General features: G+C 35.8%; 2 protein-coding genes across 3 annotated transcripts; both read left to right on the forward strand.

The window, feature by feature from the left end:
* Positions 1 to 1,852: 1,852 nt before the first annotated feature.
* On the forward strand, positions 1,853 to 22,260 carry LOC122603745 (protein SHOOT GRAVITROPISM 6). 2 transcript variants are annotated; one of them, XM_043776536.1, is made up of 51 exons: positions 1,853 to 2,022; positions 2,136 to 2,226; positions 2,330 to 2,384; positions 3,189 to 3,320; positions 3,435 to 3,506; positions 4,301 to 4,391; positions 4,500 to 4,595; positions 4,700 to 4,778; positions 4,871 to 4,934; positions 5,099 to 5,202; positions 5,298 to 5,403; positions 5,532 to 5,621; positions 5,998 to 6,075; positions 6,158 to 6,225; positions 10,776 to 10,875; positions 10,958 to 11,134; positions 11,229 to 11,318; positions 11,558 to 11,623; positions 11,803 to 11,901; positions 11,992 to 12,066; positions 12,298 to 12,357; positions 12,555 to 12,644; positions 12,970 to 13,091; positions 13,207 to 13,336; positions 13,414 to 13,493; positions 13,824 to 13,959; positions 14,120 to 14,201; positions 14,465 to 14,610; positions 14,704 to 14,784; positions 14,880 to 14,980; positions 15,133 to 15,371; positions 16,611 to 16,720; positions 16,856 to 16,984; positions 17,087 to 17,161; positions 17,288 to 17,421; positions 17,515 to 17,587; positions 17,680 to 17,811; positions 18,046 to 18,227; positions 18,305 to 18,427; positions 18,522 to 18,582; positions 18,664 to 18,759; positions 18,961 to 19,061; positions 19,162 to 19,270; positions 19,677 to 19,790; positions 19,872 to 19,943; positions 20,115 to 20,213; positions 20,638 to 20,718; positions 20,800 to 20,885; positions 21,003 to 21,096; positions 21,198 to 21,305; positions 21,772 to 22,260. In XM_043776536.1, exons 1-51 carry the CDS (start codon positions 1,983 to 1,985, stop codon positions 21,952 to 21,954), a joined length of 5,202 nt encoding a protein of 1,733 aa, XP_043632471.1. In that variant the 5' UTR covers positions 1,853 to 1,982; the 3' UTR covers positions 21,955 to 22,260. The 2 variants fall into 2 exon arrangements, with proteins under 2 accessions (XP_043632471.1, XP_043632479.1); XM_043776544.1 differs by having other exon boundaries at positions 1,854 to 2,022; positions 20,647 to 20,718.
* Positions 22,261 to 22,570: 310 nt separating this feature from the next.
* Positions 22,571 to 24,365, forward strand: LOC122584664 (UDP-glycosyltransferase 73E1-like). Its single transcript, XM_043756711.1, has one exon. The coding sequence runs from the start codon at positions 22,669 to 22,671 to the stop codon at positions 24,151 to 24,153; it is 1,485 nt and encodes a 494-aa protein (XP_043612646.1). The 5' UTR covers positions 22,571 to 22,668; the 3' UTR covers positions 24,154 to 24,365.
* The last annotated feature ends 1,608 nt before the right edge of the window (positions 24,366 to 25,973 follow it).

Here is a 25,973-nt window from a genome sequence, read left to right on the forward strand (position 1 = left end):
ATTACAATTACTCATTAACTATTATTTTTGAATTATGTAATGACCACAATACCCCTTTTAAGATTTCAGTTAAACATGTTGACATTTCATCGACGACACAGGAGGAAAGATGGAGGCATTCGAAATCATTCACAGTAAGGTAAACCAAGACATGTCATGATTTAAGCTAACAATTAGGCAAAAAAACAAAAAATTGAACGACGAACAACGTTTTTTTTTAATTCATTCTAGGCAAAATCAAAATACAAAAAACAAATATTACATCTAAAAAGAATCCGCAATTTATCATTGGGCATTTGATTGCTGCCATGTTTGTGATGACAGTTTTTTCCTCATTTACGTCCCTCTAATAACTTACCACTTTAATATCAGTATGCATTATTCTAGACAGGTGTCAAATACTTGGTTTTGTATGGACTTATCACTTATAGTTGAAGTCATCTATTCTATCAGAAAATAGAAAAATTCAAAGAAATCATAATGAAGTATTGAACATATATCATATTCAATAGTTAATTCATATGCATGAGATTGACCCATGTGAATTCACTGGAGTAGAATCTGTCATATATGTCATGAGAATTAGAAAGGAATGTTTATTTGGAGGGTAATGTGGTCATTACTCAACTTTGAGCGTTAACAATGAGTCAAATAATATTGTAACTTGTAAATATTGGGGTGTTAGCCCAGTGGTCATTGGTCCTAACACTTACAGATATGATGAAAGGCTTTAAAAACAATCCTGTATTTATACTTAAGATGTTAAATTGTTATTCTTAAAACTCAACTAGATTGGTGCCCGCGCAATGCAACGGCGGTAACAACGACGGTGATGGTATGGTTATTAACGTAAAAGTAATTTCATTGCGCTTGGAGATGTGATGAATTGTTGTGTGAGATATGAAAGGGGGAAGAGGGGACGAATTTTGAGTCAAAGTTATTGCTATGTGTTTTTGCGCGAGGGAAATATAGAAGCTGATTTTTTTTAAAAGCATTCTAGTCACAGTTTATAAAATAGAAATAAAGATGTAATAAGATGAAGGGTAAATGTGTTATTTTAGGTTCTTAAAATTAGGAGGGGAGAGGAAGTTTGTTTTATAAAAGAGTATCTATAGTATATATTAAATAATACGGTCCCTGTTGAAAATTACAGGGGGGAAATGTCTATTATGCCCTCACAAACAAATCACGTAAAAAACGTTCCGAGTAAGAAACATCTCATGTGCACAAAATCACCTAGTTATGATTTTATATATTGTCAATTAAACCTTTCCAATTATGATACAAAATCCCACGGCACCATCTATTAATTAATTTCATACATAATTTTAAACTTTTCAAAACTTTTGGAACAATCTTTTAATTAATTTCATAATAATTTCCATAAATAAATTGCCATGATTTATTTGAGTTGTATTTAAATACCTTTCATTCCACACAAACTTTCATACTACCATTTTATTATCAACAAATCTTTTGATTTTTACATTGTATCCTCTAATGGTAAACACAGGTCCATCTACCGATGCTTATTCATTGCGTAAAATGATACACGTTGATGCTTGTACACACAACCCTAAATGCCTGCTAATTTTATCAACGCGTCAAATGGCCGTGGTCTATCGTATGCTATTGTTTAATTGATTGTTCACGCATACTTTATATTTGTTAATCACGGCATGAAAAACCTTTACCATAGTATCTCGCCGCAACGTATGGGTATCATGATAGTAGCTATAGATATAAATAACAGGGTTTATATTCAACGATAAAATAATCTATTGCATATTTTTTTTAAAAAAGAAAAATTAAGGTGTAAGGAGGGAGGTATGCAGTACACCTGGCAAATACTGCACGCGCTGTCATCTTAATCATTTACTTACCCTCTCCTCTCCTCTCCAATTTCTTTTCCTTTCTTTCGTTGCGATCCCATTTCTCTCTTTCTTTTTTATGTTTGGTTAGGGAATTTATTGATTGAATGAATGGCAGCTGCTACTTCTGGAAACTCAATTCCTGCTCCCGGTACACACTCCTTCCATTTTCATTTTTAATTTATAATTTCAATTTTTAATGATCAAATGTGATTAAATTCTTCTTCTTCTTCTTATTATTGTTATTGTTATATATAATTGCAGACGCAATTCAGGTTCTTGTATCAGCTCTTGCTGATGATTCTCCGATGGTTAGACGTGCCTCCATGTCTTCTCTTAAAATCCTTGCTCCTCTGTATGTATTCATCTATATCTATATCTATACATGTGTTTCCAATATCACACTATTTAAAATTTAAATAACCAAATTCTAATTCGAATTGGAACTGTAATTTCAGGAATCCACTTCTAGTTCTTGATTGTTGCTTAACCGTGTCTCGTGGTGGCCGTAGGGTAATATTTATACCTATATCTACATTTTTATTTATTTCTATATAAGTATATATCTATGTGCATGTATATGTTTCAATTGTTTTAGTGTGGTTTTAAGAATTTGTTTACTATCAAGAGTTCTGTTTCACTGATATATTTTTTAGAAAAATGTTGAAAATTAGGACTCTGGTTTTGTAGCAAACAATCATTTCCTAAGATAATTCATTGTTGCGTATATTATCAGAGTTGAAATAAGTTTCTTATGCTTAATATTTGTCCGTCCATGAGATTGAGACACATGCAAGTCCAATGTAACCCCCGTTTTCCTCCATTACAATACTGTCATCTTTGCGATATGAGGATCTCAAGGGTCACCTATCTTAGCACTACCTGCGCCTAAACACGTTGAACTGCGGTGTTCTTATAGGATCCACTGCGGTGTACACGTTGAACGGCATACTATTCTACTGCTACTCCTAAATTACACGAATGTCTGGGATGAAACCTGAGACTCTTGAAAACCCCCTATTAATCCACCCCCATAGATGTGGGAAGTGGGCCTCGAACCCAGGTGGATTCTCCCAAGGTCATAGACCTTAGATTGATGTTTTAGGCGCGTGCACACACACACACAATATTACTTGAGTGAGTTTCAAAGTATTCTGTAAAGATTCCAGTTGTGGAAAGAAAGGACAATTGATCACATATATTAGACAATATTCTTTTTTAGATAGGCAAACCTTCAATTCAATCATCAATTAAAGCCATTACAACATAGATTACAAAAGTAATAATGAGATATTTGAACTTGTGGCGTTACTGCAGAGGTTTGGGAATATTGCTGGTGTATTTCAAGTAATGTCAATTGCGATTGATGCTTTGGAAGAAGGGGAAGTGGATGCCTCTAATATGACAAAACTTGCCAAACTTGCCACTGCCGAGATCATTTCGTCCAAGGTTCTGTCTACCTTAGCACATTCTTCAGTTTGAACCTCTTTTTGATGTGTTATGTTCTTAGCTAGTTCTCTATTTTCTCTCAAATATAGATTTATTCTTGAACATACAATGTAGGAAATAAAAGCTGATTGGCAAAGAGCCGCCTCTTCTCTACTTGTTGCTATCGGCTCTCATTTACCAGACCTGGTAAGTTTTTATTCTTGCAACTGATTAAGAGTGGGGAAACCTTTTACTTGGCACCTAATGTACATTGGTGATTGGCTGTGTTGGATCTTATGTAGAGTACTTGATGTGCTATCAACCAATACCGAAAAATACATTTTAGGGAAGAGCATGCAATAGGTTTTGTATATTTAAGGCCAGTAGGGGAATTTTGTTTTCAAATTGTGACTTAATGTGGTTTCATTCCTTGAAATGAGGTCCTACGAAAAACTTTAAATCTTCTTTTATGGTTTTAAGCACAAGATCAACTAGGTTTCTTGTTTATGACTGTATTGCTGTGGACAAATCTAACTAAAAAACCAACATTTTGAGTTAGTGACCTAGATTACACTCTGTTGTGGAGTACCTTAATCAATATAGTGATTAAATGGATGAATAGTGGATGATGTCTATTTATAGACCTCTAATAAGTAAACTTTACATGTACAATTTAAACATCTGACTGAAACCTGTATTCCAAACTACTGAAAGAATAGATGAGAATATTATCTACTGAATGCAGCATCTGTTCTTTGGTATGGCGCAAAGCATTCCAGATCAATAAATTATGGTACCATATACCATATCCTGCTGTAAACAGACTAAAAAGCTAAATAAACATATTAATGTTCTGTTGGCATTTTTTGTGAGGAAGAGGGAGAGGGAGAAGAGGAGAGCAAGAGAGAGAGAGAGATAGTATTATGATTCTGTCTTATATTCTTAACTTCCTTCTTTCACAGCTTAATTTTTTCAAATAATTTCATTCGCTTGCGTTGCAGATGATGGAAGAGTTATATCTTCACTTGTCTCCACAGAATTCAGCTCTGCCAGCTATGGTCCAAATACTTGCAGATTTTGCTACGTCTGATGGTTAGTTGTCTGCTTAACTTGCTGACATCATAGCGAGTTTTCTTTGAGTGGCTATAAATGGAGAACTGAAACGGAATATCTTTTGCTGAATTGAATATTATATTGAAGCTCTGCAGTTTACCCCAAGACTTAAAGGTGTGCTTTCCCGAGTTCTTCCCATTCTGGGAAATGTTAGAGATCAGCATCGGCCAATTTTTGCAAATGGTATGTTGAAATAACCTCATATCAAAATTGCCGCCTGAGACTGTTTGTGTGCTACATTGCCATGTGTATGTTTATTATGGTTTTGCTTTTCTTACCTTTTATAGCATTCAAGTGTTGGTGTCAAGCTTGTTGGCAGTACGGCGTGGAGTTCCCTCTTTCATCAATTCTTGATAGTGATGTCACGTGAGAATTTAATTTGCTTGTCGGCGTCTTATGGTGCAATTGTATTGCACATTCTTCATCTTGCTTTCTGATATGGACATGCTTAAGTGCAGGTCATTTCTAAATAACGCCTTTGAGCTTTTATTGCAAAATTGGGCAACTTCTCGAGATCTCAAGGTTTGTAATGATAAATACTTGTCTGCTCTCATGGATGGTTGTGTTTATAAGTTATCTCAGTATCCGACATTAATGACATGGGCAAATGATAATTAACATAAATAAAGTGGTATTATCTTTCATGTTTTGGTATTCTTGACTTTCTAACAGAACATCTGACCCAGGTTCGGACATCTGCTGTTGAAGCTTTGGGTCAATTGGTCGGTCTTGTTACAAGAACCTTGTTGAAGGTGGCTCTACCAAAATTTGTTCCAATTATATTAGAATTGTAAGATGCATGATCATGCTTTGCTTTTATTTGGTATAAATGACCATTCATATGATATTTGCATAGTTGAAACCTGGGATAATCTGTTTGTTCAGGTATAAAAGGGACCAAAATATTGCCTTTTTGGCTACATGTAGCCTTCACAATCTATTGAATGCCTCTTTACTCTCTGAAAACGGTTCTCCTTTACTTGATTTTGAGGTTGGTTAGATTACATTCCTGATGGTATTTGCGTTAAACAATAATTTTCAAGTTCCCTTTTTTTGTGATCGTATAGATATTGCCAAATGACAATTTGTTCAATGATCGTATATATGTTGATATTTCAGGATCTCATGCTTGTTTTGTCGACACTTCTTCCAGTTATTTGTAGTTATTCTGACATCAAAGACCGTAAAGACTTTTCAGTTGGCCTCAAGGTGCTTTTTTTTTCAATCACTCTTACATAGTCAGTATTGAGGAATTTTTGTTTTGATGATTGTAATTTATTATTTAAAAAAGGTATAGTTTCAGAAATTCCATTGAGAGGTCTTTGCCACTTGTCCCACTTGAAGGCATCGACGAAACATTTTTACATATATTAGTATATGTATATCTTTAATTCTATATAAAATAGACTTTTCTATAACCAGACATATGATTTAAGACAATTAATTGACAATTTATACGTGGATATTTCTGATTCATTTTCTGTGTTCGTTGTCTACATGCTGATGAATTTTGTTCTTGATCGCTTTGTGTTCATTTTTTTATATACACTGTCTTCATATATGTGTTGACGTCTTTTTGTTGCAGACATATAATGAAGTCCAACATTGCTTTCTTACTGTTGGGATGGTTTATCCTGATGAATTATTTATTTTTCTTCTAAATGTGAGTCCCATAGTTTCTTCATGTTAATATTTTATTGTAATATTGGTTTCTTGATAGTCTGCCATGTCTCTTATTTTAACAGAAATCCAAGCTGAAAGAAGACCACATTACTTTTGGTGCTCTGTGTGTCCTTAAGCATCTATTGCCCAGGTTCTCTCCTGTTGTCATAATTCAAATTCAGATGATTCTAGATGGTATACATGCCTGTAAAATAGTCCACTTACGTACATTGCACTGTTTCTGAGATGGGGATTTCGGCCGAACTTATGAAAGGTTGATTTGGACTGTATTTTTTCTCTAATGGGTCTAATGGGCCAATAATATTTTTTAGTTTCAAGGAAAAAGGGATGTATTGTTAGGAACAAAGTTACACGTTCTGATATAAAACACACACGAATTTGGAATTTAAACAGAAAATAAAAGACAAGGAACACCAAGATTTAACGTGGCATCTCACACTAAACTGTGTGAACTAATCCACGGGGGGCAACTGGTCTTTCTTTATTGAATCCCTCAACCCAAATTACATGTACAAGAGATAAGAGATTATATAGGCTACAACTAGGGTTGCTAAACTTGCTCCCCAAGTTTTCTAAAACTGGAACGGGCCTATGTAATGGGGCTGGCTGCCTAAGAAAGATCAGGCCTGCTTAGCCCAATAATTAAGGCCTGCTGCCTAATTAATGTCTTAACTCAGCAGCCTTAACTGGGCCGTAGACAACACAAAACCCCAACAATCTCCCACTCGGTGTCTTCGGACCTCGAACTGCACCATCTTCGATCTCTTCTTTACATTTGTAATGAGAACTCCTCCTGTTCTTCAATGCGCCCTAGTTACCCCCAACCTTCTCATCAGATAAACCCGAAGGCCCGTTAAAGCTCCCACTGAGCTTCAACCCATCAATCATGGCTGTCTCTGCGCCTGACTCGTTCTCTGTCTCTACCGGCTCCCGCTGAAACGAACTGCCAATTCTTGAGAAATCATCGGAACAAACACTCTCCTTTAAAGCAGATAATAAACTGGAGAGACTTTAACAACTGGAATACTGGTTCACTTAAACCCATTGTCTTGAAGCTTTGACTGAAGCACAACACCATGCTCCCACTGTCAAAAAATCCCTTTTCTCTGAACCTTTCCTAGCACGTTCAACCTGAATCTGACCTGTAGCTCTGGGTTTGCCACCATTTGCAAAACTAACCTTCTTCTGCCCACGAGATTCTGTGAACCGGATTTTGTTTTCTTCTGAACTGGGATGGTCACTCCCTCAGGCGATAAACTGACCAAATAACGTGAACCCCATTTCTTAGCTCAAGCCACGACTAGAATTCCCTTGATGACTCTTTACAGCCCGTTCCCGAACTTACCTCATACCATAATCATCCAACTGCTTGACAAAATCAACTGTCCAGACTGGAGTAACCAGGACTTTCAAAGTCCATAAACCGGCTGGAGTCTTCAAATCTATGTCAACCATGCCCTACACATCAAGAAATTCATGTTCGCCCGTCTTACCATTTCAAAATCCCCAACTTTCAGATTCCGTAGTGCTTCATTGCTGTGGGTAGCATTAAATGAAGCACTATCCACACTACTCTCTACTTTGCAATTAGAGCCTTGTCTGAGCTGTAGTCTTCTGTAGTGCTCAGTTCTTTGAGATTTTCCGGACATTGATTCCTAAAATGTCCAACCTCTTCTGATCATGCTTGTTGAAAGAAACATCTCCACCGACCAAGAAAACAAGCCACCTGTTTTCTTTCACGTTGCTAAATAAGACAAATCCAAAGCCACCTGCTTTGATGGATCCTTACTGCCTCTTTTTCATGCAACACGATGGTCTCCTCTTATCATGAACAAGCCAATCAAGGTCCGCAAAGAACTCAACATCAACACACCGTGCTGAAAATTTTGATCTGACCTTCACTACCCAATTAATTCTTTCTCAACAACCAACAACAAAATAAAAAGAACAAGAACTGAGCCTTCTGCTTCTATGTCCCCCCCCCCCCCCCTTTTTTTTTATAGCTAAGCGTGACCTGATTCAAAGCCTCCTGCTTGATGAATTTTTCCCATTCGCTTCTGCTCTTCTGGTTGAAATGACTTCTGCCTCAAGAACAAGTGGTCATGCTTCCTCGTTATTATACTTGGCAAAAAGGAAGAATAAAACTTGGTTGAAGGTACCTGATCAAAACAGTCCTGCAAAAACAGCTTTGAAACCTCCCTACCGTCCCAAGGAGACTTGAAACAGCCCCTGCTGTGAACAGTCTCTGTTTTCTGCTGTTATACACACTCCAGGAACAGCCCCTACTTGTAAGGTGCCCTATTGTTGCGTGGATCGTAATAAGACGCGATTCGTTATGTCAAGAGTGCGGAATCCTCTTGAGATAACTAGATTGCTATTGCCTTTTGTTGATTAATAAGCAATTAACCAACCCAAGGAGATGCACAAGGCTTGTGGTTCGTGTAGGAGATCACACGAAGGAACAAATAACCTTGACTCGTAAACTCATGAATAATTCGAAAACAATTAACGAGGATCCTCCAACGATTAACCTAATTCCGTAGATTAGGTCTTGTATTTATACTAGTTAAGTATTGGATCGTGTGGGCTTAGGCCTTAATCCCAGATTAGGCCCGAAACAATAAGTCAATCGACTGCCTCGTGCTGACGTCAGCACGAGGTTGTTCCTACATGCTGATGACGTCAGCACGAGGGACGACCTTTGACTCTTTGTTTAGCTTTGTTTGGCTCGTACATAACATCCAATCATTGTTTAAGTGTTCTACGACACTTATAAACCTTGATTCTATGTTCTTGTACCTGCAAAACAATATATAACACACAAACACAATACAAAACATAAACTGATATAATATTGAAGTTCAATCGTAATCATTAAATATCAACACAAGTTCTTATTTAAATGATTACAAACATGGTTCCTAAAACATAAACGATAATCAAATCTATCTTGCGATTGTCACAACGAATCTGCATCTACACTACTGTCCCGAAAACCAGTTCTTCCTCCTTTTAATTCACTGACCCCCTAAAAACCCCAATGTGCCAAATCAAGCTCTAATCTGCCCAACTGAACCCTGATCAGCCAAAATCAGACCCGGAACTGCCCAAAACATTATTGCCGGAATCCTAAACTGCCCAATTCAGACCTAAATCTGCCTAAATCAAACCTGATTCTGACCAAAGCAGACCTAATACTGCTTAAATCAGCTTTGCCCGAGCTCTAGTCTTTGGCTGATCTGGCTGTTCTGGTTGATGGCGGCTGCTGCAGTGGCTGGTTTTGGCCGGAACTCTAATCTAGGTGACGGATTTGTGTGATCTGTGTGAATCAGAACCTTGGAAGCCGTTAACCTTGTCTTTGATATTGCTTGTTAGGAACAAAGTTACACGTTCTGATATAAAACACACACGAATTTGGAATTTAAACAAAAAAGAAAAGACAAGGAACACCAAGATTTAACATGGTATCTCACACTAAACTGTGTGAACTAATCCACGGGGGCAACTGGTTTTTCTTTATTGAATCCCTCAACCCAAATTACATGTACAAGAGATAAGAGATTATATAGGCTACAACTAGGGTTGCTAAAATTGCTCCCCAAGTTTCCTAAAACTGGAACGGGCCTATGTAATGGGGCTGGCTGCCTAAAAAAGATCAAGCCTGCTTAGCTCAATAATTAAGGCCTGCTGCCTAATTAATGTCTTAATTCAGCAGCCTTGACTGGGCCATAGACAACACAATACCCCAACATGTATGGCTCTAACATGTCAAACGGGGTGAAAGCCACCAAAGTCCAGCCTTCATGGTTTTCCTAAATTGCATATTTTGAAGATTTAGAGGGTGTTTGGGATTGCTTATTTAAACAAATCTAAACAGTTTGGAGTCTTTAGATGGGATTCTGGGAATCATATCTGCTTATTTTAGAGCGAAAAACACATTTTATTATAAACAGCTTGATACTTTTTTAAATAGGGCAAACTATATGGAAAGGTATCCAACGAATTGCTATTGCATGTATTTGACTATGGAAATTACACTTTAATGGAAGAAGTCAAGAAACTTACACTTTCCTTTTAATTTAACAAACTTACCTTATGATATATGCAGCTTTAAATTTGTTAAACCAAATTTAGGTGCAATCAACTTACATCACTTTGTAACATATAAATCAAAATGCATCTTTTGAAAGTGTTACATTAAAAGGTAATTTTAATAGTAGAATACATATCATAGCAATTTATGTAAAGTTGGATACATTCCCATAAAGTTTGCCCTTTTAAAATAGCAATTCTAAGCATTCCCTTAGATTATTATGTAAGAAAATTGTCTTTCTAATTACAATTAAGCACATCATTGATTAATAACTTTAATATAATTTCAAATCCTGTTTCATGGGTGATCCAACCCGACCAGTTTTGTTTTGATTCGTACTTATAATTATCCCCTTCCAGTCAGAAGTGAGAACCTATCTTGAACCATCTTCCAAGACTGAGAACCTTTCTTGAACCATCTTCCAAGACTGCTAACCCACCCATCTTGCCATCTTTAATAGTCAAATGTGAATTGTTATATGTGACATCCAAGAAATGGAGGTTAAACATTTCTTGATCATGTAGTATATATCCAGAGTATCAACTAGATCTCCTTTTTTAACCAAGCTATTGTACAATTCTTTCAAGGTTATCTGAAGCTTGGCATAATAAAAGATCAGCACTCATAGAAGCCATTACATTATTGTTGGATGTGCAAAATTTGGGGGTTTGTAAAGCACTTGCAGAGGTATGTTTCTTGTCCTCTCATTGGACTTACAGGATTGTTGCCTGATGGTTTACACATTTGCTTTAATTGCTTCTCTTCTCAGCTAATAGTTGTAATGGCTTCCCACTGCTACTTGGTTGGTTCTTCTGGGGAGCTTTTTGTTGAATATCTTGTACAACACTGTGCCATGTCAGATCAAGAAATAGACGACCTTGTGACCTCAAGGGATTCATTTAATCCCACACAGTTTTATTATTCATTTCAGCAGAAGAGATCAGAGGTTTGTGTTAGAGTGAAGTCCACTAATTTATGTGGAATTTTCAAGTGTTAGTTTAAAGTCCACCAAGTGGTGTGATTTACACCGTTTCTTTCAGGTAAAAATTGGGGCCGTTCTTCCAACAGAGTTAAGGGCTATATGTGAAAAAGGTCTCCTTTTAATAACCATTACTATTCCTGAAATGGAGGTAAAGTTAAGTTGAACTTTGACGAATTGTCCTGATATTCCCTTTACATTCTGATATCATATGATTGAGATTATATGATTTTTGTTAATTTATTTATTAAAGTTACAAATATGATGTCTTCTTTATTATATGCCTAGCTCTATAAATGGTTACAAAATCAATTTATATATCTTGTGTATAATAATCAAAAGAAGAAGTCTGAATCAAAAGTTGACAAGAACATGTATGTAAATTTGCAGCATGTTCTTTGGCCATTTATGTTGAAGATGATTATACCTCGTTTATACACTGGTGCAGTTGCCACGGTAATGCTAAGTCTATCTTATATCTGACTATATGCTAAAGGTCTCAAATGCATATTTTCTAAACCAATTATGGACATTGAATGTCATTTTTAATCTTTTAACATATACGTGCTTCTTACTAATTCTGAATGAAATGTCGTGACATTCTAGAATAATTGAACATTTTGTCATTTTTACAGGTTTGCAGATGTATATCAGATATGTGCAGGAATAGATCTCTACATAATGATAAAATGATTCGTGAATGTAGAACTCGTGTTGATATTCCACGACCTGAGGTACTTCTTGAACATAGATACTTGCAGGCCTTTGTATCTTGTATTGTCCCAAAAAGAAATTGAAAACTATTGTTTACAAATGTAAACCAGGAACTCTTTGCACGCCTTGTAGTGCTCCTTCACAATCCTCTCGCAAGGGAGCAGCTGGCCACTCAAATTCTGACAGTAAGTTTATTTTATTTTTGTAAGACAAAAGGCACCCTCCTAAATCACCTATTATTTACACCAATTTTCTCAAGTGAGACTTGAACCCAACACCTCTTGTTTGAATGGCTACACCGCTAGGCTAAAAGCCCTATGGTTCTCCATTACTACATATTTAGATAGGTAATCAAGCTAGACATTGCTTCAAATTTTGGCAGAGGCATTGACCTTTCTTCTGCTTGGTACTTGCAGGTGCTGTGTTATCTGGCTTCTTTGTTTCCAAAAAATATAAACTTGTTTTGGCAAGATGAGGTACCCAAGATATGTAGTAAATTATCTGTTTTTGTAATTCCCTTAATCAGGGTGGTTTGTAGAACTGACCCCCTTACAAATCATTTGGCTTAACATTGCCTGTTATGTCCTAGATTTAATTGCATTTTGGTATGTCATAAGGTTGAGTTAATCCTTTGACCTAACTCTAACTAATATATTGTTTTGGTAAGCTCTAGATTCCTAAAATGAAAGCTTATGTCAGCGACACAGAAGACCTCAAGCAGGATCATTGTTATCAAGAGACATGGGATGATATGATAATCAATGTATGTGTATAATTGTGTACCGATTCATATTGGCACATGCTCCTTTTGATCTTTATATGTGCTTTCACTTCATTCTTACACTGTGATGCGATCAACATTATTTGATACGGAGTATCTTATAGACATGACACTTAATAGTTTCTTCTATTAACATCCTTTAGGAATCTGAAGATGCTGAATTGAAAGATATTGCATAAATATCTGAATCACTTCGATTTAAAAATTTGCAGTCTAGGATTGTTGGCACAATGACAAGTTTTAAAGAAACCATTGGTTTACCTTTTACAATTCATGTCATTAAAAGGGCATTGTTTTACTCATACAGTTTCTTGCTGAAACATTGGATGTTGTCCAAGACAGCGACTGGGTAATATCTCTAGGAAATGCATTTGCAAAACAGTATGAACTTTATACATCCGATGACGAGCATTCTGCACTACTTCATCGGTATGAATTTATTTGCACATATGTTTCTGCATTTTTTTTTTATGTTATTGTGTCTCCACTATTTTCTATCATAGTTTGTCTTAAGCGGTGTACTGAGACTTTTATTTTTATATAGATGTCTTGGTATCCTTCTTCAAAAAGTGGATAACAGGACTTACGTTCGTGATAAGATTGACTGGATGTACAAGCAATCAAATATTACTATACCTGAAAATCGGCTTGGTTTGGCAAAAGCCATGGGATTGGTAAATGAAGATGAAGATAATACATCACATAATCGAGTCATTGGTATTATTAAGTTGCTAATACCACTTCCTTGCAGGTGGCAGCATCACACTTGGATACTGTTCTGGATAAACTTAAAGAAATTCTTGACAATATCGAGGAAAGTATTTTCCAGAGGTATGCTCACTGACTGAACTATTTAAATCGGATTAAAAACTACTAGTAACGATTGTCCATATATGTGTAATTCTTTACATTGTGGTTTTCACGGTGTGTGTTACATCAAATATGTTACTAGTATAGATATGTATTTACTCATGGAATATGTTTGTTTTTAGTTTTGTCATCGTTTATTATCTAGATCATAAACCCAGCAGTTATTGTGCTCATTTAGCTGATCTTTTTATTTTAGTTGCTGGCATTGGTTTCAATGCAGTTATATGTTTTTAGTTATTTATAACTGCACTTCATCATTAGCCTTACAACGCGGAACTGTTCGTATTGCAGATTCTTATCTTTTTTTTCAGATAAAAGTAAGATAAAAGATTCTGATGATATTCATGCTGCATTGGCTCTGATGTATGGATATGCCGCAAGATATGCTCCATCTACTGTAATTGAAGCTCGAATAGATGCACTTGTGGTATGATGCCTTTATCTTTGGCTTAACTGTATGCAATTTTATGTAGCTGCTGTTTACTAGTTTTGGTAAATGACTTGGTGTAGCTCTAGTCGCCAATAACTAGTCTCATGGGATCTTCTGTGTGTTTTTATATTTCATTGACTTGTAACATCTTTTTCAGGGCACTAATATGCTATCCCATCTTCTAATCGTACGTCATCCTAGCGCGAAGCAAGCTGTTATCACTGCAATCGACTTGCTTGGTTGGTACAATATTCTTACACATATGTGCTTTTGGTTGTGTCCCATCTTTGCGTTTTTTAGTCATATTTTTGCATGATACACAGACTATCTTTTGTCATATATCTGAGGTTAGATGATACAAAAAACTATCTTTTTCTCTCAAACACACACACGCACACACACACACACACACACAATTTATCATTACCATGCTCGACTCATTTTGATGAATTTGTACAATCATATGTTGAGATGAAGATTATAAACACTAGACATGATGCAGGGAGAGCTGTAATTAGTGCTTCTGAAAGTGGTATATCATTCCCATTGAAAAAAAGAGACCAATTACTTGACTACATATTAACTCTGATGCGTCGACAAGATGAAGAAGGTTTTTCTGATTTGAGTGTTGAACTCTTGCGAACCCAGGTTCTTACCACACTTCATAGATATCAATTTGTAATTACTTTGAAGATAAGTTATTACATGTTTATCTATTTAATTTAGTTTTATGTAATTTAGGCTCTGGCTTTAAGCGCTTGCACTACTTTGGTATCCGTGGATCCAAAGTTGACAAATGAAATGCGGAACATTGTGATGAAGGTGCCAATTAGTTATTCTATTTGATTTGAGAAGGTCAAATCTACTCGTTTTCTACTAGTTTTTCCTTATGATTAGTTTTGCACTTGGTTTTACAGGCTACCCTAGGTTTTTTTGCTTTGCCTAATGATCCTGCTGGTGCTGTGGATCCTCTTGTTGACAATCTTATTACTCTTTTGTGTGCAATTCTTCTCACGAGGTACTCTAGCTGCTGCTCTTCTTTTAGGAAGGAGTGACGTGACAGATATTAGATACCATATGTTTATACCACATTTAATTTGGGTTTATTGTATGGTCATAGATTTTTTTGATGATGTAACCACATTATATATGTAATTTTATATTGTTTAGTGGGGAAGATGGACGAAGTCGTGCAGAGCAGCTGTTGCATATCTTAAAACAGATTGATCAGTATGTTTGCTCTCCCCTAGACTATCAGAGGAAAAGAGGATGTCTTGCAGTTCATGAAATGCTGCTGAAATTTCGGACTCTTTGTGTCACTGGTTACTGTGCCCTTGGATGCCAGGGAAGTTGCAAGCACATCAAGCAAATTGATCGCACCTCCCGCTTCAATGTTTCAAGTTTGCCACGTGAGTTCAACATTAAGTTATCTGTTCTGCTAAGTTTTTTCTAGAGTTGGTAAGATGAGTGGGCTGGGTAATGGGTCAAGAAGGGCCATGTTTGTGGTACTGGTCTAAAAGGACCGGTGAGATACTCTTTTCTTTAAGTTTTCAATCTGTAATCTGTAGTTAATGTGCCTATTTTGACTAAAAGCTATATGATGAGTTGATTACAACGTTGAGCTCTGTCATTTATCTCAAACTCTGTTAATAAAGCCACATCTACCAATGCATTTATAGATCATAAAAAAAAACCTTGGGCTTTAAATCTTTTCGTTAAAACCCACTGCACCATTGCCACTTTAAATCGATTGCTATAAAGTAGAAAATATTACTCTATTAATAATATATTATGAAGAAGAAAAAGAAAGAGTTGTATAGAGCAAGGATGTGTTGTCAGTGAGACAGATCTTAGTTGTGTCTGATGACATATAGGCTTTTGATGATGAGAAACGTAGGCGAGGGAGTGAGATGTCATTGCTGATGCTGGTGTCGATTAATCTTTATGGTGTTAATTTGGTTGTATGAAATACATGATGTGGTGGTGTGGTTTTTTCTGAGGGTGGTTTTTTTTGTGAGAGAGCCGCGGAAATAATACAAGGTTTCAAAATGGGTTTTTACTTTTGTATGTTTTCTCTTCCTTTTTTTCAAAATTTTTTTTGGCCGATTTATGATTTTAGTCATACATGGGGGTGGTTAGGTAAGGAAAACAAGTGTTTTGGGATGTTAGCTTGAACAATTTCGGGAAATAGAAGTGTTTTGGGATTCTTGATCATTTATTAATTGAAAAGGAAGAGAGAGTGATATAGCATGTTTGTCACCAACTTACTATGGTTCTACTTCATGTTTTTCGTTAATATATATCTAATTAAATACGTGGACCAATGGAAAAAATAGATGTATTATAAAAAACTTATGCAACCTCATGTACGTGACATGTGACCAGATTTACTGTAGTCTGTTTGCTTGAAGGACTGCCAGTGGTACTTTTTTACCCAAAGGATGGAATTTGAAATTTGGGATAAATTGGGCTACCTGTGTATTTTACTCATATATAATTTCAGTAGTTTATTTTGCATAAAACTGATTTAGGAGGTATTATGCATTAATTTATCCTGAAGATCTATTTATAAGAGGATGGGCCGAAACTGCCACCTCTAATTTTTCCATTGTTTTGAATATAATTTATGCATTTGCTTCTATCACCAGCTGCTTTTCTTTTACCAAGTCGAGACGCCTTATGCTTGGGAGATAGAGTCATAGTGTACCTTCCACGTTGTGCAGATACTAATTCTGAAGTTAGAAAAGTTTCTGCCCAGGTTAGGATTTTAAAGTAATACTTTCAGGCATTCACAAGAATATATGAAGTCTGATGGTTCTGTTGGATTTTCGTTTTTTAAGCGCATGAACAATCTGTTGACTCTATGCTTTATTACCTTCTTCACTCCATGCAGATTTTAGACCAGTTTTTTGATATATCCCTGTCTCTTCCGAGGCCTGTAACTTCCAATTATAGTACACCTATTGAAGCATCCTACGCTGCTTTGTCATCTCTTGAGGATGTTATCGCCATATTGAGAAGAGTAAGTTTGTATATGTCATTTAACAAAAAAAAAAAAGAAAATCGATTCAAGTCCTCCACACATGTATGTTTCCTGACAGTCTGACTCACATTGCATGATTAGGACACGTCTATCGATCCTTCAGAGGTATTTAACCGTGTCATTTCATCCGTTTGTATATTGCTGACCAAAGACGAGGTAAGGCCTCATATACACACATAAATAATTGCATGCATATTATTATGTATATATGATTGCATGCATCTTAATATGTAGAAATGTATATGGTTATTAACACTTCTTTTCGTCGGTTATCTGATGCAGCTGGTGGCTACACTATATGGGTGTTCTGTAGCTATATGTGATAAGGTTAAGCCGTCAGCAGAAGGTGGTATACAAGCAGTTATTGAGTTTGTTACGAAAAGGGGAAATGAGCTGAACGAGACAGATATATCAAGGTCCTCCATGTCATTAATGTGTAGTTCTTTCTTAGAGTCTTTTGCTGTGTAATTTAATTACATGGCAAGTTTTTTTTTTTTGTTTTTCTACAGGACAGCCCAATCTCTGCTTTCTGCTGCAGTTCATGTTCCTGAAAAGTATTTACGAAATGAAACGCTTGTTGCTGTATCCTTTCTCATGCAAATCTCATCAATTTCTTGTCTCAAAATTGTGATTTCAATATCTTGTATTTGTGTGTTTTTCTTTACTTTATAAAGATCTCTTCTCTGGCTGAACATACCAGTCCAAGGGTTGTTTTCAATGAAGTATTGACTGCTGCAGCGAGGGATATAGTCACTAAAGATATACTTAGAATGCCAGGTGGTTGGCCAATGCAGGATGCATTTTATGTGAGTTTCCATCAATGTTCAATATATAAAAATTTACTTGACTCACAATTGTCATTAATCCTTTGCTAACTTATCATTATATCCTTGTTGAGGCCCTTTACTTGTTTATGTTTTTGTGAATATCATCTTTTTCATGCACTCTGGGGCTCACTTGATGATCTCATGAGTTAGATTAGAAGACCTTCACCAGCCTTCCTTTTTTAGCTGATCTTGAATCAATCTTTCTCTTTATAGGCTTTTTCGCAGCACAATGAACTGTCATCATTGTTTCTGGAGCATTTGATATCCACCCTGAGTCACACTTCTGTCCATAAAGGTGAAATAGGAAAAGGAGACCCTTCTGGGGATTCTTCTGTGGCTCGCACTGAAAATGAGATCTTGCAAGCTGCTATAGTTGCTCTGACAGCATTTTTCAGGTCTTTCTCTTGATGCAATAGCTAAGTCTTAGTTATTCTGTGATTTGATGTTGGTTTGATATTTACATATGCTGCAGAGGAGGTGGTAAAATTGGTAAAAGAGCAGTGGAACAAAATTATGCATCGGTTACTGCGATACTTACTCTTCATTTAGGAAGCTGTCATGGTCAATCTATTTCTGGGCAGCATGAACAATTACGGTAACGCCTGTTTGGATGTTTGTTTTTTAAGATTTTGGCATGATAAACTGTTATATTATGCATAGAATGATATGGGTCTCATCTTCAATTGCAGTACACTCCTAATAGCATTTCAGGGATTTTGTGAATGTGTCGGGGACCTCGAGATGGGGAAGGTGTTTATCTTTCAATATCTGTAGTATAACTGCAATTCAGCAGGTGTACCATCTTAAAGCGTTTTTTTTCTTGCTTTCCAGATTTTAGCTAGAGACGGAGAGCACAATGTTGATGAGAAGTGGATCAATCTTATTGGTGACTTGGCTGGCTGTATTTCCATAAAACGACCTAAAGAGGTGAGCTTTTTACTTGTTTTCTTTGGCGTCTGTTGCTTTTATGTATTTTATTTTCTTACAACAGATAAAGTAAAATCATCCCTAATCATGGTAGCTTTTCTTTTATATGTGTGTGTGTATGTATGTATGCATACTTGGTTGTGCCGTTTTTTATCTTCCCGATTTCTTATGTACTATACTGTTTCCTACCGGCTTATTCAGGTATCAGCAATATCAGTTATTTTAAGCAAATATTTAAATCAACCTGTGAGATTCCAAAGAGAAGCTGCTGCAGCAGCATTGTCAGAATTTGTACGCTACAGGTATGTCTGTATACATTCCCACCAAAACACGCTCCTCTCTGCTTTTTTTGTTAAATGGAAAATGCCGTATGTTTAACTTGATTAGTACATCTCGATGCAGCAATGAAGGATCTGATTCGGTATCAGAGGAGATAGTGGAAGCTTTATGTCGACATGTGTCAGATGATTCTCCTATGGTCAGGCGTCTTTGTCTACGAGGACTTGTGCAGGTCTTGCAATTCTTTGGTTTGTCACTAATGAATGCAGAATATTTAGATAAGCCTGAAAATATCTTGCTAAAAGTTGTTTCTATAAGATTTTCTCTGTAAATTGCTATTATTTGCCATATTACTGATAGAAATAGTATTTACTTATTTAGGGTTTGTTAGCATTGATCTTTAGTTGATAATTGTCTTGATTTAGTTTCCTAATATCACTTGGGTGCTTGTTTATGAAATGCTATCTGAGGCTATAAATATAGGTTATTCTAATCTTTTCTATCAAACGAACAATACGATTTATCGTTGTGGTTTATTAGATATGGTTTTGGTTCTTATCTTCATATTGCTATCTGTAAGAACTGATGGTCATGGATGGGTTTTTTTGAGGCCTTATTTTTCAACACGTTATTTGCAGATACCACCTACCAATATTAATATGTACACAAAAGAAATTCTTGGTGTAATATTGGCCCTACTTGATGATTCAGATGATTCAGTTCAATTGACTGCAGTGTTATGCTTGCTTTCGGTATTAATTTAAGAATACTTATATTCTAAATTTTTTATACTCAAGTGTTAATTTTTACTTATAATTTGTCAACTGTGACAGATTCTTGAATTATCACCAAACGGCGTAGAGCATGTTTTACTTAATTTGTCTGTCCGGCTTCGTAATCTTCAGGTGAATTCTTAAATGTAATTTGAGTGAAGATGCTGTTGTTTTATCCGTAACTGAGATAATTGCTAATAAATAATGTATTTGGTATGTAAACAGGTCTTCATGAACACGGTTGTTGTTTTATTCGTAACTGATACTAATTGCTAATAAATAATGTATTTGGTATGTAAACAGGTCTCCATGAGCACAAAGATGAGAGCAAATTCTTTTGCGGCCTTTGGGGCACTAAGTCTCTACAGTTCTGGGCCACAACGTGACTCTTTTCTTGAGCAGGTTCTTTAGTAACTTTTAACTGGCTATTAGAGATTTGTTTAGTTTATGAGCATTCTTGAACATGATATGAATAGTCTCTTCAAAGCCAGTCTTTTGGTATGAATGTTTTACTAATAGGCAATAAATCCATTTCTGTCGCAATAATTTGCATAGAGGTGGCTATTTTGACCCATTTACCTATGAAGTGGTAGATTTGGGTTATGTTTATAATTGGCCGGTTGAATAGAAGTGTTTGTGCAAGGTAAATGGGTGGAGTGGGTTGAAAGTTGCTCAAAGTTTTGGTATAAATCAATAAAACATCCATATTAGTTTTGTAATGAAGTGCGATCCCGACCGCAAGTGCTTCGGGTTTATTCAACCCATTTCATCTGCACCTACCAGCGAACTGTGTCCTTTCATGACCTCTAGTATGCTTGTAACATAGCGATTTCAGGTACATGCTGTCTTGCCACGCTTGGTTCTTCATCTTCTGGACGAGGAATATAGTGTTAGACAAGCTTGTCGGGTAAATATCTTTGGGCATCTCATTGTTGACAATTTGAAGTTTTGTCAACTCCATGATAATTGTTCTTTTGGTTACCAACAGGATACTCTCAAACAAATTGCCCCCCTTATGGAAATCGAGGATTTGCTTTCTCTGCTTAACACACATCGTTTTACATCTGATGACAGGTATAAACTGGCAACTATAGTGATTCTTTATGCGCCGTTTAAAAAAATAAATAAATAATAGTGATTCTTCATGTTTTATATGTCAAATTTATGATGCCCTGTTTTTACCCTTTTCAGGAGTGACTATCAAGATTTTCTGAGAGATCTTGCAAGGCAATTCATCCAGCATTTGGCATCCAGGGTTGATACATACATGGCATCAATAATACAGGTCTGGGATTACATATTGAAAATACCCTGCATCATCATTGTTTTGAAGTGCACATATCTTCATGCCATCAGTAAAAACTAATTTACGTTCTTATTGTGTAGGCTTTTGATGCTCCTTGGCCCGCTATCCAAGCAAATGCCATATATTTGTCAAGCAGCATGCTTGCTTTGACTGATGATCAGCATATTTCAGCTGCTTATTATTATCAGGTCACTTGTTAATTTCTTTCTTCTTATTGACAAAAGGAACCACCTTGTACAATCCCCACTCCCACCCCATTCCCTTCCAGTATTGTTGATTTAGTTTTGTCTAATATAAAGATAGCGTTACTAATTCGTTGATACTTATGAAACTAGCACCAATTGATTGTACGGTTACTGCATTACTTATAATAATATCTTATTCGCATGATATATGACTTTGTGTTTGTTACATATTGATTATAAAAGGCATTTTCGAAAGAGTTTTTGATATTTTAACCAAGAATAATGATCTGTAAGGTTATATGGGGCCAAAGTAGGGAGATGTAACTTTAGTGGTTGGCATTAGTCAAAATGTGGTCTATAAAGCAAACTGATTATTTGCTACAAGTACAGATATCTTCCAAAATCCATGTCAGCGATTATCTTTTATATTATTTTCCTTATATTCATATTGCATTTCATGGTATTTTAGGTTTTCGGATTGTTGGTGAGCAAAGGAAGCCGGTCTGCAGATGCAATTGTGAGAGCAACGTCGTCTTCAGCCTTGGGAATGTTGTTAAAATCTACAAATTTGCTTTCTTGGAGAGCTGATCGACTTGATCATACAGACTCTGGCAGAAGCAGTGTTGATTCAGAATCTGGTGGCAGGAGATAAGATAACATGACTGCAAAGACGATCCACATTGGAAACACTACAGGCCAACGGAACGAATTATGACATGGCATGTGAGTATTGTGATTTAGCAGGTTAATTGACCCTTCGAATATTGTAAATTCTAGTTGATCTGTGTATAGTTATACCTTAGAAAATAGAAACATTTCTTAGGGTTTCTTAGGGTTCAAAGTTGTAAGTTTGTATATTTGTGTGTTAGAATTTGTACTGTATTTTGTATAATTGAAGTTGCAAAATGATTTTCATGGTAAATATATGCCTATATGGTATGCTGATACTTCGTTATGCTGTTTGTTACGTATATAATATGTAATGTGATTTTTTGGCTTTAGCGTTGCGTCAAAGATGGTATGGCACATATATATTAGGAATGTGCTTACCAGTGTCTTCTAACCAACTGTGTCAAATGGGTTAAATCAAAAGGTCAGATACAAACATGTCAAGTGTCGCTACCAATAGTGTATTTTCAATGTATATGACCTAGCAAACTTGAGTAGTATTTTTCCTACACTTCTCTTTAAAATAGACCGGTGCCAACCACGTTCTAGTAAAAACATGTCTTCTGGTACATTTCATTTTCACATAAAGCTATTGTTCTTTAGTTCTGTTAGTTATTTAACAGTGAATACCCCCTTTAACCCTTTTTAGCATTTGTCATCCAAAAAATCAATTTCTCTAACTCACTAGAGTCAAGAAATGGTTATACTTGCTCCTGATGAGCTTCATTTTGTGTTGTTTCCTCTGATGGCTCAAGGCCATATTGTACCCATGGTTGATTTTGCCCGAATACTAGCCCAACGTGGTGCGACTATCACCTTAGTCACTACACCTCTTGCCGCCAATCGGTTTAGGCCAGCAATTGCCCGAGCAGTCGAAGCTAAGCTCAAGATCCGGCTAGTTGAACTTCATCTCCAGTTAGCCGAAGTTGGTTTACCAGATGGCTGTGAGACCCTTGATAAACTTCCTTCATCTGAATCGTCAGCCAAACTGTTTTTAGCGATGGACTTGTTAGAACAATCAGCAGAAGATTTAATTCGGGAACTTTCTCCTCCTGCAGATTGCATAATCTCAGACTATTTCTTCCCATGGACTACAAATGTTGCTCAAAGGTTTAACATACCACGACTTGTGTTCCATGGGCCAGGATGCTTCTGGTTGTTGTGCATGCATGCTATCTTCACTTCCAACATATTAGAAGGAATCAAATCAGACACAGAGCGGTTCATGCTCCCTGGTTTGCCCAACAAAATTGAAGTTACTAAGTTACATATCTTTGGTTCCTCTGAAAAACCCAGTGCTGATCAGAATGGGTTTTGGGCCCGTGCTATTGAGGCAGACAAAGCTGCATACGGGATCGTGGTCCACACTTTCAACGAATTGGAACCCGCATATGTTAAGGAATTCTCAAAGGCAAGAGATACAAAAGTATGGTGTATAGGTCCGGTTTCACTATGCAACAAAGATGATCAGGACATAGCTGAGAGAGGAAACAAGGCTGCAATCAATGAGCACGAGTGCTTGAAATGGCTCGATGAAAGGGAACCTGGTTCCGTGCTGTACGTTTGCTTAGGAAGTCTAATTCGTGTTTCTACACAACAAGCAATTGAGCTCGGACTAGGACTTGAGTTAACAAAGCAACCCTTTATATGGTGCATAAGAAACAAAACAGAAGAACTGGAGAAATGGTTTTCGGATCAAGAGTTTGATGAGAGGGTGAAAGACCGAGGGTTAATCGTGCATGGTTGGGCACCGCAAGTGTTGATACTGTCACATGGAGCAGTCGGGGGTTTCTTGACACACTGCGGATGGAACTCGACGCTGGAAGCAGTGTGTGCCAGTGTGCCAATGATTACATGGCCACATTTTGCTGACCAGTTTCTAAATGAAGCCTTCATTGTAGAAATTCTAAAAATTGGAGTTAGAATTGGTGTGGAAGTTCCTGTTGATCCTTTCAGCCGCGAAGATAAAGCTGAAGCGCTCGTGAAGAAGGATGATGTCAAGACGGCTATCGAATGCTTAATGAAAGAAGATGGCGACGAAGCGGAACAACGAAGGAAGACGGTAAAGAAGCTTGCGGAAATGGCTAAGATAGCGATGGCGGAAGGGGGGTCTTCTTATGTTAGTATATCATCGTTAATTCAAGATATATTTCATTATCAAAGACGTGACATACAACATTAGTTAGTAGAGCAACGAGCACTATTGTATTTATAGACGTCTCTTTCTTGTCATATATAATATCACTATTTCAATAAAGCACTCATCTGTCACTGAAAGGAGATCTAAGAATGTATAGATACAATTCACTCATCGATCTGTGTCGCGCAACAAATCAACGTCGTAAATTAGTGGGTCGCTACAAGTCTAATTTAGTTTGTTAACGACACATTTAGAAATATCACTAAATGTTTTTTTTTTTTTAAGAAAAACTTCATATATGTCATTAGTAAGTTTTAAAATGTATGCCCAACAAAATTTTTAAATATTAAAAATTTTATTATTAAGCATGAATTATTTAAAAAGGCTCAAATGATTCCTAATATTTACAATATAACTCCTTAAGCTTTTTTTAATGGTGTATGATCAATAGAAAATGTTAAATTCTTCCAACCCCATATATTTAGAAAAACCTATATGATGTATAAGAGTGTTATAGGTTATGTCAAGTTATAAACAAAAACTAAATCCACCTATCAAAGACAATTTATTGTTACAAGTGTCAGAGTATCAATTGTGGATATAAAATTCAGAACCATTCAGAATGTTATTTCAATGCAACATCAACTTTTACAATTACAAGTATAAAATCACTCAAAATATTGAACACCATTTTTTTAATATTCAATTAATATATCACAAATATTATCTTTTAACTATGTTTTATCAAATAATATATTAATAAAAATATATTACTTTAGATTAGTAGATTCCTATATCAATATCAAAAGTAATATTAAATCTTGATACGTTTATAATACATATCTCTCACTATTAGTTTATTATTGTAAAGACTGAACATATATGATAAAAAATGTTCATGTTTTATTTTCTATAGAAAAAATCAAACAATATATATATAATCAATCAGTAAATCGTGCGAATATTATTACCGGTACCAATACCTTTTTTAATATCTATATTAAATATAGTTATACACCTTTAAAAAAAATTTAAAATAAAATAATATCATGTTTCATGCATATATATATATATATATATATATATATATATATATATATATATATATATCTACCAAACCTTTTTTTTCTTTTTTTATATATATTATTTTTTAATGCAACTAATATATTAGATAATATAAAATGATAATGACAGTTATAAAGATTATCATTAGAACCTCACATACTATGAAGAATTTTTCGGTACAAAATGTCAATTCATTATTCGGGATCGGCCTCACATTTTACCACACACACTATGCTCTCAAAATATCAACTCCAATCATCGTTTTTGGTTGCTAATGCTCTAGCGAGAATGTCCTCACATCGCAATAAATTTTCTTATCATTTATTGTTTTTAGTTGATTGAGTACTTTGAGTATACCAATCAGGCAATCATCCCACCGATCATCCGAATTGGCTAGAATAACGTGGTCCTAACTCTTAATTAATTCCTATATTATATAGATATCATTCTAATAATCAAATGGCTTGAATAATGTGTTACTATCTATACTTGTATATATCTATACTCTCGAACTAAGAGTTCTTAATTTAATATTTTTTTTTATACCCAAAATACCTATATACACAAACAAAACTCTACACGCTCCTCATTTCCCTCTTTTTCTCCTATGCCCACATTGAACACATACACACAAACACACATATCTCACCATAACCACACACCGTCGTAAATCACCGCAGTCCATTACTACCACAACCATAAATCCCTAAAACCATCACCGTTTAGCTGTCGCAATGCGTGGACATCCATCTAATATTATATAAATACATGTTGCCATCGCTATTGCCTATGTGAAT

The sequence above is a fragment of the Erigeron canadensis genome, chromosome 1 (genome assembly GCF_010389155.1).
Source record: "Erigeron canadensis isolate Cc75 chromosome 1, C_canadensis_v1, whole genome shotgun sequence".
Lineage (NCBI taxonomy): Eukaryota > Viridiplantae > Streptophyta > Magnoliopsida > Asterales > Asteraceae > Erigeron > Erigeron canadensis.

Excerpts from the sequence above, each read along its gene's own strand:
- LOC122603745 (XM_043776536.1), top strand. The coding sequence starts at position 1,983 with ATGGCAGCTGCTACTTCTGGAAACTCAATTCCTGCTCCCG. Across the intron at positions 13,092-13,206 it reads CATTCTGCACTACTTCATCG|ATGTCTTGGTATCCTTCTTC; the intron begins GTATGAATTTAT and ends ATTTTTATATAG. Across the intron at positions 17,812-18,045 it reads CAATGCAGGATGCATTTTAT|GCTTTTTCGCAGCACAATGA; the intron begins GTGAGTTTCCAT and ends TTCTCTTTATAG.
- LOC122584664 (XM_043756711.1), top strand. The coding sequence starts at position 22,669 with ATGGTTATACTTGCTCCTGATGAGCTTCATTTTGTGTTGTTTCCTCTG.